We start from the raw sequence: 11,081 nt of genomic DNA, 5'->3' as shown, positions 1-11,081 counted from the left end.
AAATCAGACATTTGATTAAAATGCAAACTGATATATCCGATAATTTACAGAGTCTGCGGTAGCACTCAACTATTTATTGTTCAACTCCTACTCAACCAGGGCTCGGAGTGTGATGTGAGTGTAGAGGGGAGTATTGTGAAATGACACAGAGTTTGAAAAAAAAAAAAAACAACCAAAAGAACAGCATTTTGGATCTCTGTGGAAAAAAAGATATCTGAGACAAAGTACACTATGAAAGGCAGTGTTGAGAAGGACAAGAAAGATTTTATAATTATGAACTTTATTTTTATTTACTATGCCAACATTTTCAGGAAAGAGACTTTACATCCAGTTTTTATAATTCATTTTACAAGCAAATTCTAATATACAGTATTTACTCTGAACTTTGTTTTTAAAATCAACGGGAAAAACAATACTGCAGATATTCAAGACTGTGATGTTTTTGTTTTTAGTTAGCAATGACTTAGAGACTTTAAATTCTTAGGGTCAGTATTATCTTGTTATGGTGATGCTCTAACAAGGAGAAAGTGGGTAGCTTTTCCCCAAGACAGTTAAAATATATGATGTATCTTTAATTAATAGCATAGTTGTAGATTGGCGCCCACCATTAGAATCATTCATCCAAACGTATCCTTTCAAACTGCTGCAGCAGAAAAATTGAAGGGAGGTGTGGAAAGAAAATTAGAAAATATAATAATTCAAGCATCAGAATTAAGAAAAATAGCAATGCCATCATCCTCAAGGAAAAACATCAGGTATTTGTATTACAGCTATAATTAATTTTCAAATGTGTGCATTAGCATGCAAACATAACCACCCGAACTAATTTATAAACACGAAAACTATTGTGTAAGATGAAAAGTAAACTGAACTATGCTGCAGTCTTACTGAATTTCATTGTAGACCTAGTTGGTGACTCCAAATTACATCTTCAGTGCCCCAGAGACCAGGAAACCATCATGACAACTCTGCTCAGAACTGAAAAGTGCACTTCTGTGTCTGTAACAACCATCTGTGTTACAGGAAGACACAGAAGTGACAGCTATGGGTTGGGTGTTCTCTTTGATGTACTGAGTAAAATACTTAAGGGTACCATGAAACATTCAAAGAACTTAGTGCTTTAATGAGTAAAGTGACATGCTGAGGATATAATTCTGTGAAAGGCTGTACTTCAAACAGCAACAATTATAGAGAAATTCATTTCAACAAAGAAAGCCACGCCCAATAGGAGGCATTTCGATATTTCAGGCACAACTCCAAGCAATTAAGCTCATTTAAAGTGCAAATCTGATACTTTCTCTCATTATTCAGATTTTTACTTGTTAAAATACTTAGTAAGTTCCCTAACATCTATATAAATACAATGAACAGTAGTCTATATGCCTGAAAATATTGCACAAATTAAAATGAGACTCCAAAAGAAAATGCTAGAGGGTCTCAGTTATTAGAAACATTCTAAATGATATAACTATATAATCCTTTGTTTAATGCCTTAAAATCATCTGCACCTGTACTGATTAACTCCTTAGGCTAAGCTTTCTCTAAAGAATTTGATATGCATCCCATCAACAGCCAAATGTCTAATTCTACATGCTCTATTTTCTCTTTCACAAATGTGAAACTTAACCAACCCCCATAAAACTTTTTCTTTAGGATTTACAACTCATATACTGCAGCCATCTTCACCAAAATCGTAAGAACTCAGAGAAAAAGTAATCTGAGTTCCCACGGAGGAGGATTTGGCACAGAGCTGACTTAGAGAAGCACTAAACAGAGATCAAGCCAAATCTGAGAATGATCCCTGATTATTCAGGTGAGTTACATCCTCACCTCATTTCTGACTTAACATTTACCAATAAGGAGCAGTTTTTAAAGAAATATTCATGCAGTTTTTAAAAGAAAACTGCAGGCAAAACTTGTTTTGTACAAGCATCCTAGATTTTTTTCCTCTTAAATCTATTATGCTTCATAATGATATTGATGAGCCAAGACTGAGGCTCAACAAAAGTTCAGAGAAACTGATAAACGGATGGATTAATTTTTATGTATATTCATCAGAGAGAAAAAATAGAGCAGGAAAAAGACTGGAATTAACAAATTGCAGGAGTCAACACTTTTATGTAACAAAGAGATTTCCCTCAGACTAGGGGGTTAAAAATAAAGTGAAAGTTTTAAACTTTCCCCTTAAAGATAAAGGCCTACTTGTAAATGTTTCACAAGAGTCTAGACCAACTTCTAAATAAACCAAAACCAATTCCTCAGTGTTTTACTTTAGAAAAATATAGTGTAATAACATCCTATTTGCAATATATGAGATCAGTTTTCTTTCCCCTTCAAGATAAAACACCACATGTACCTACTTACAGCTGTCAGCCATTGCTTCTCGTCTCTGTCAACAAAGAGCTTTGCTGATACCTCTAAGTACTTTACACTAACAATATCTGGACTATGTGAAAACCTTCCTGAACTTTAGTGCTTCTCTGACAGAAGTGCTGTCAAAGGCTGCTCACCTGTTACCAAGTTCAAGAATGGTTTTTGTATCCAGTGAACGGCAAATTCACTTGAATGGTCCTCTGATAGGTAAATGACAGTTAACAGCTCGTTTGAAATTTCCACTAAAGCACTTGCTGTTGTTTTTCTTAAAAAGGGCAATTTCACCAGTGTATGTTTTTTTAACAAAGTCCCCAGAACTTTGAGTGACTTTTTGATCATAATGCCTTGAGATACATTTTTGGTCAGCTGATCACAACAAAAATTGACTTTGTAAAAGTCTATCTGTCTGAAAGACATTAATTCTAATTAAAGCAGCAATAGGTGAACAGCCTAAAGATGACATGATTTGGGAGAACAGAGGGCAAATTTACTGAGCCATCTGACGAGTAGCCCGCAGCATGATTAGGTTAGTGCATACGGTCCCTTGGCGGTTCCACAGCTACCTTCCTAGAACATTAAAAAAGCTTTTAACACCTTTTAGTAAAACACAGTGTCCCCTCTCCAATTCCATTTTTCATCCCAAATCTACTTTTCAAGAAACTGCCACTCAAACATGCCAACATAAAAGGGAAAACTGGAAAGCTCAGGAAAAAACAACAACAACAACAACAACAACAACAAAACTATTAAGAATTCCAGCTTTCTCAAGATAGTCTTACTTAAGTTTATAATTACTCTCAAAATATTTTAACTGTTTTGTTATAGAAAATAGTTTCAATCCCTATCTGTGGTGTATTTATATCTCATCAAAGGTTTGTGCAAACATTTCAAGTCCATTATTCCAGTCTTCAGATAATAGCAGAAAGTCAATAAATATAATTATTATAATAAAGACTTAATTTAAAATATAGACTGTGGAACCTTAAATCAGCTATCATGGATCCATAACCCTATAGGATTCAAAACTGAATTACCAGCAAAACTCTCTAGCACCAACACATGTTACAAAATGAATGTCTTTAGGTATAGGCTTCAAGATGTAACCCAAGCTTTCCAAAATTTACGAGTAGCAAAAACAAACACAAATGGTGTGTATGTGTATATGTGTGTATATGTAAAACAAGATGCTAATGCAAAATATAATTGATTTTTACAGCATATGAAACGTTTTTAACCAGGGGCATTTGGTAAATAAATAAATAATGAGACTAGCTGGCTGATCCTAGCAAGGAAAAATAAAACTTACATAGACTTTCCATTAAAAGCCTGATCTCTTTTATTCATCACAAAGCTTTTGCATAGACCTTTTGAATATACAAATCACTGGCCAGAATTTTACTTACAGACTACCATCTTCAGTTATCACTGTATCATTAGTTAAAACAGTAACCATATTCACAAGAGGGACAAATGAAAAAGGGTGAGGCTCCGAGAACCACAATTAATACAGACCTTAGAAGGACTAAATGAACAAAGCACATTTCTTGCCTGCTAAGTGGAATATTATGAACTTTCTGATGTGCAGAGGGATAGATAACATGATTAGAGCCTTCTGTAGGCCTCTGAAATGGGTAAGCAAACTTTTGTGTTTACCTGAGACAAATATGCTCAAATGCTGTGTACTTCAACCAGGACATAAAATGGAAGAGCCAAACTATTAGAAACTTCCACGTTTTAATTTTTTAAGATTTGCAAGCTTTCAATGGAACCTCCATCATAGTAGCAAATTACATGTAAAGCTATACAGAACAGATTGTTTTTAAAAACAAATTGGCAGGTGATGGCTATGCACTTAATGTATCTTTGGTTTAGGAAGACGGGAATATCGGTTAGAGGCCAAACAATCCCCAGAATTCAAACTGCCATTCAGATTCTGCATGATTTCTTTTCTTCTTGTTAGTGGCCTTGGGATGCTTGTCTTGGCCTGGAAGTTTTGAGGCTCTGGTTGGGAGTTGCTTATTTGTTTTTGTCTAAAAGAGCCGGAAGGGGGGCGGAGCTTAGATGCTTTTGGATTTGAATTACTTGCAAGATTTGTTTGACTAGATGTTGGCTGCAGTTTTGATGAATTGCATGGTGTGATTATTGGTGACTTTTTACAAGTGGGAGTTCTACTTGAAGATGATTCAGAAACTGGAGGAGGTACCAAAGAATTTGAGATGGACGGCTTAAAAAGCGGTAAGGACTTGGGCTGGGATGTGTAGCCCTCCAGTGAAGACGGATTTCTTCCAACTCTTGTAGCCTGGTCTACTGTACTTGACTGGGGAAGTGTCTGAAGAGAAGTGGGTACAGATTGCATGTCACTAATTTGATTATTGGTCGAATGATAAGGCTCTTGAGCATTCATGGTCATGTTCAAGTCTGCTTCAGAAGGTGTAATCTTAGCCACATCCTCAGTGAACTGTGGGCTTGACGAAAAAGGCCGGTCTTCCAGACTATAGTTGTTTTCTTGTTGTAAGCCATGTGTAAAGCTTTCATCCAGATGTGCAACAACCTGATGTATGCCCTGGCTTGTGCATTCACTGTGGGCCTCGATATGTTGCGGCTTTATTAGTTTTCCCTGGGCGTGGTCTGTGGGTCTGGGAAGGCTGCTGGAAGGCTGTAGTACTTGAGGCTATTAAAAGTAAAAACAACATTAAGCAACAATTCAATTTACAAATGCCACCCAGAATTAACAGAAGTTCCAATTAGACTGTGTTGATACTTATGTTTTAATATGAGAAGTATGTGGGTTTTTTAAATTGAAAAATAAATTGCAATATTCAAGTGAATTCATGAGACACATACAAGAGTGATAATGCAAACAAAAAATGATACAGGCAGTCAACACTAAACAAGATTTGAAGTCAAACAGGGGTAAAGAAAAATCTTAAAGTATGTATTTATTATAGAAAAAAGATTCCTGTCTTGATTCATTAGTATTTAAAACTTTATATGTAAGATAGCTCGACAGAATGATTTCTATAGCACTTTGTGATTATAGTCTATACAAATCAGAGGAAACATGTAATTTTTATTACTTTTGGGAAGAGCCTACTGGTCATGTCCTATTACAGGGGAGGTTATCATCAATGTATAAACACGATACACATAGCTTTCTATTAAATGATGTAGGCTGAAAATGAAAAAAAGTTTGCCAAAGGGCTATGAAACATATTTAAAGGATCAGTTTTTACAAATAAAATAACTTTTTTTTTTAACTGCACTAATCCACGAATAAATCTACATAGTATGTCTAATTTCTCTGACAGAGCAGGGAAATCTATTTATACTGCATCATTTGTGTTTGGTCACTTTCTTCACATCCCTGACCAGTACTGGATGATGGCTGCCAGGGCCAGCAGTCAGGTAGATCACGGCAGGGTTACAGATGACTGAGAACAAAGTTCAATGACAAGTAGAGGGACGGTTGGCCAGGATGATATATGGCCAACTTTCTACTTAAAAAAGTAGTAAAACCAAGACAATGACTACCCCAAATTCATAGAGAACATGTTACATTAATCTCTTATTTTAGAATGTTTAAAACAAATAAGTCATCTCAGTTTCTGCTTCAAGCTAAATGCCCTAGACTTTAAGGTCACTGGGCATTTTCACAATAAATGACCACAGAGATGAAAACCGTCCTTCTAGAAGGAACGTACTAAAATCACCAGGTAATTACAATCAATTCAACAGACTCTCTTTGGGATTCCCTAGAAAAAAATGACCATGCCAAAGTGATCATACATTTTAAAAAGATTAGTAAAAATATAGAGGACCATATTAAGCAAACAAAAATCTACCAAAAGGGAAAAAAAGCAACCCAAGAAAGGTGCAGCATCAAATGGTTGATGGAAATGGGATGTGCCTTCCCTTTTCACTTCTTTTGACCTTCAAAAATATCAAAAGATATTTTCATCTTGAGTTAAAAATCTTAAAGCAACTTAAGACCTTTGAAAATTTAAATTTAAAAATTTTAAAATGACTTTATTGCAATATGCCTTTTGCTAGTAAGAAAAAAAGATATAACATATGAGATCAGCTCAAAGCATAAAAAAGTATGATTTCCTAAACATAAACTTGTATTTAAGATAACCAAACCTCCTGAAAAGGGGACCTGTAAACTGTAGATAATTACTCATTTGCTCTATTCTGATTATAGTAGGTTCCCTTATCCACAGGAATATATTCCAAGACCCCCAGTGGACGCCTGAAACCGCAGATAGTAACGAACCCTATATTTTCTATGATTTTCCCTAGACGTACATACCTATGATAAAGTTTAATTTGTAAGTCAGACACAATAAGAGATTAACAACAATAATAAAAGAGGACAATTATAACAATTACTTTGGTAAAAGTTATGTAGATGTGGTCTCTCTCTCAAAATACCTTATTGTACTGTGTTCACCCTTCTTCTTGTGATGTGAGAAAAAAATGCCTACGTAATGAAATGAAGTGAGATGAATGATATTGGGATTGTGACATAGCATTAGACTACTATCCTCTAACAATACATCAAAAAGGACAATCATCTGCTTCCAGATGGCAGCCAACAGCAGGTAACTGAACATACAGGAAGCAAAACCATGGATAAGAAGGGACTACTGTACTTTTATTACCCAACTGACTACTGCTTATCAGAGAACTAAATGGAAGTAGAGCAGGAAGATGTGCTGCTTATATTAAATGCAATAAAGCTCCATACAAAATATTAAAGAATTAGAAATAATCAGGCTTTTAAGAATAATAAAATTTTGAGTCTTCTGAGAGGAATTAGATTGAACAATTACATAAAAGGTACCTATCACTTAATTTACAGTGAATAAATTAGTGGTTTCCAAATGCTTTATAAACAGATTTGTATTTTTATTCAAAGTTCATTTTAGTGGTGTGATCTAGTTTCCCTATCCCCAAATAAATGTCTTGTTTTATTATTTATTTGAAAACTAGTTTGGAAATCAATTCTACTACCATAATAAAAAAGTCTCTCTCGAAGATGTGACCACAGCGAGGACCAAGGAAATGACTTGCTCCTAAATGTGGAAGATTGTGTAGAACTGGTTACCCACTAAACTGTCATTAACTACCTACTGCTGAGTTAAACAAGCTGCCTCTTAACCTCAAGCAAACAGAGCAGAGACGTATTCTGACACTTATTGATGGCAGCACAACTTCCCCCAAATTCTAAACACTCAGTGGTATAGCATAAAGGCAAGATGTTAACAATTCATCCTGCCCACATTCATTACTGCTTCTATGCCCTCAGACATCTTTAGAATGAATTCTAAATATTTAAAAAAATCCCATATTCTAATGGATAATAAGACTAAATAAATAGGAACATCAAAGACCATTCTTTTTTTTAATGTCTGTGATATATCATACATTGTACTAGGTATAGAAAAATACGGAGCTGAATACAATGCTGTTCCTATTGTTGAGAGACCTGGTGAGGGAGATAGGTAAACAAATGATGGGGCGCCTGGGTGGCTCAGTTGGTTAAGCATCCAACTTCAGCTCAGGTCATTATCCCAAGGCTTGTGGGTTCAGGCCCCGTGTCGGGCTCTGTGCTGATAGCTTGGAGCCTGGAGCCTGCTTCGGTTTCTGTGTCTCCCTCTCTCTCTGCCCCTCCCTCATGCACACTCTGTCTCTCTCTCCCTCAAGAATAAATGAACATTAAAAAATAAATAAACAAATGATGAGACCATGCCTCAAGCATAACAACATAGGAGAACAAAAGAAAAAAATATGCCTGATTATAGGGGTCATAGAATCCAAGAATCACAAACATCTCAACTGAATTTTACAAAGAGTAAGAGTTTGCCAAGTAGACAAGAAGGGAAGAACATTCAGGGTGGAGCGCCAGTACATGCTAAGCACCGAAGCAAAAAAAGAACATGGTATGTTCTAGTAACTTAAAATTGTTAGACTGAATTTGGAAAGCACAGTGCTGGTGGGAAAGCCACAGGCAAGGGCCAGCTCATGAAGAAACTCATGTCAGGCTGTGGTTCCGACTTTATGCAACAGGTGATGGGAAACACTGATAAATTTTAAACAGAGGAATAGTAAGATACAATGTTTATTTTACAATGTCACTTTGGTGGAATTAGTGGGGAACATACAGAAGGACTGACTGTAAGCAGAACAGCCAGGTAGTATGCTACTGCTAATAGCCCAGGTGAGAAACTATAAGGGTCTAAAACTAATATACTGAAAGCAAAACTGGAAAAGATTTAAAGAGATTTTAAAGGTGGTCAGGTAAGCAGCTGTTTGGAAAAAAATTAAGATGAGTTCCAGGTTTCTGGCTTTGGTGATACATGATGAGGTACTACTAATCTGTATACAAAAAACAAAAACAAATAAATAAATAAAATGCCTCTGGGGAAGTTGCCCACCAGCCCATTCATTTCGTAGCTTCAGCAACCCAAAACTCAGAGGGCAGCCTTCACGAAACTCCCTGTTGTCACAAATAAGTAGAGCTTTTAGTACTTCATCCTTGCAACTTACAGAATGGTTGGTTACTGAAGCTTCAAAATGTGGAACCATCCCCAGACTTAAAGGGCTAGGTGCTTCTAACTAGACTCAGCAACTTCAAGTCTTACTTTAGTTAGATACATCTAACTTGGCATACCATCCTGAGAATTCTCAGAAGCAACGGTTACAGGTATCAAGGTCAAGAGTGCCAGAGGCACTACTAGATAACTACAAGGGATTGACAGTATCTTCAATGATCATCTTAAATGTTTAATTTGGGCTGCTTACAAAGATAACCAGAGATATGAGCTCCTTACAGGCACGTACCATGCTTTATTTGTTGTTGTTGCAGTTGGTATCCCTAGTACTTGGCACATAGTATGGATTAAATATATATTTTCTAGATAAATTAATAAATATTAGGAAGTGATATATTCCAGAATTGCTTCTTTGGTAATAAATAATCAAAATAGTTCCCTATTAGGTCAATGATACAGCACTAATAACCAAATAAACACAAGTTTAAAAAAAAAAAACTGATGAAAAAGAAATCATAGAACCGAAAAAAAATGTTTTCCCTAAATGAACATAATGGCTAATGTCTAGAAGGACAGCAGGAAGAATTACAAGTTAATAGGAACTCAGCACGTCCCATAATGACCTACCAGCTAAGCCACAAGTATTTTTTACTTGTATATTTCTGAATGAAGTTAAGTACGGAAAACTGTCTTAACAAGCATTACATTATTTTCCATTTCTAATCCTAATAATTAAACATGATTATACATATAAAAACACCTAGCACAGGACCGCCTACCACATCAAAAGTGCTCAAAGAAACATCACCTATGATTATTAAAAGGTGTGAGAATGATGAATTCAAGCTATGGATCTTTTGTTAATGGGTTTTGGGGGGAAAAAGGCAAGTTTTTATAGCAGCATAATAAACTAGTTGCCATAGAATAAGAGGTTTCTAGGCTTCAAATAAATATTTTGGTAATGTCAGTTATATCTAAGTGTGTTAAATCCATAGCAGGCATATCTGATATGACACAGAAGTAAAGTTCCTTAAGTGCCTTCCTGAAGGTAAAATAGAGCTAGGAGATACAAGGCACTTTAAAGTATAGAAAGAATAGGGGCGCCTGGGTGGCTCAGTAAGTTGGGCGGCTGACTTTGGCTCACGTCATGATCTCATGGCTTGTGAGTTTGAGCCCCATGTCGGGCTTTGTGTGACAGCTCGGAGCCTGGAGACTGTTACAGATTCTGTGTCTCCCTTGCTCTCTGCCCTTCCCCTGCTCACACTCTGTCTCTCTCTCTCAAAAATAAACAAACATTAAAAACTAAAAAAAAAAAAAAAGTCTAGAAAGAATTTATATACAGCTATACAGAGGTCCTAGTACAACACAATACTGAGTCATTTAGCTTTTGGAGTCAGACTGATCTAGGTTTGAGTTTCTGCCTCCATCACTTACTATCGGTGAGATATTGGGTAAATTATCTTACTATTCTGAGATGGAATTTCATAATTTATACAATGAGGATAATAATGGATTTTACACTTCATTGAATTATTGTAAATAATAAATGATAACAAGCATACAAAGTGCTTAGTATAGTGGTTGACACATTACAAATACCTGAGAAATGCTATATTCTGGGCTATGAGAGAACAGTTTCCCTTCTTTCCAGGGATAAATAATCAAACACTAAGTTTGCATGCATGATCTCTACTTATCACAAGACCATCAGTGGAAAGTACAGTCTTATTTTTGTAGATGAGTAAACTGAGGTTAAAAGAAATTAAGTAACACTGAAATTCACACATTTTAGCAAATGGCCAAGCCAGAATTTGAACCGAGGAAATTTAAAATGTAGCACTAAAACTGTATTATTCTGTTATTTGTGTAATTCCAATGAGTTCACAAACTTTCAGAATATGTGGTATAGCCAGAAGATTATTTAAAAAGTAGACAGAAGTTTATTTTAAAAACTTTATAGGCAAATTCAATACCGACATTCAGATACTAACTTTCCTGGGTAATGCCCTACTTTCTTTCTTAACTGATCTATCCTACACAGGAGACGTCTCAGACACCAAACTCAAGCCACACTATGTAGCAGTATTTTTGGAAAAAAGTGGTTGCAAGTGACCTACTGGCGGAAATAAACTGAATAAAAGGAAAGGCAAATTA

The 11,081-nt window shown here is 35.7% G+C and overlaps 1 protein-coding gene across 7 annotated transcripts in view; it reads right to left on the bottom strand.

The window, feature by feature from the left end:
• Positions 1 to 261: 261 nt before the first annotated feature.
• CCSER2 (coiled-coil serine rich protein 2) overlaps positions 262 to 11,081 on the bottom strand; it is a 190,853-nt gene continuing 180,033 nt past the window's right edge. For 3 of the 7 annotated variants that reach the window (XM_053909653.1, XM_019444799.2, XM_019444801.2), the window contains one exon: positions 262 to 5,044. In XM_053909653.1, the coding sequence (XP_053765628.1) occupies positions 4,226 to 5,044 (819 nt within the window). In that variant the 3' untranslated portion in view covers positions 262 to 4,225. The remainder of the gene's footprint in view (positions 5,045 to 11,081) is intronic. The other 4 variants (XM_053909655.1, XM_053909657.1, XM_053909654.1 and 1 more) reach the window with 2 other exon arrangements.

The sequence above is a fragment of the Panthera pardus genome, unplaced genomic scaffold (assembly GCF_024362965.1).
Source record: "Panthera pardus isolate Hobbes unplaced genomic scaffold, ASM2436296v1 HiC_scaffold_22, whole genome shotgun sequence".
Lineage (NCBI taxonomy): Eukaryota > Metazoa > Chordata > Mammalia > Carnivora > Felidae > Panthera > Panthera pardus.
The sequence above is the reverse complement of the archived record's forward strand: the minus strand, read 5'-3'. Positions and strand labels throughout refer to the sequence as shown.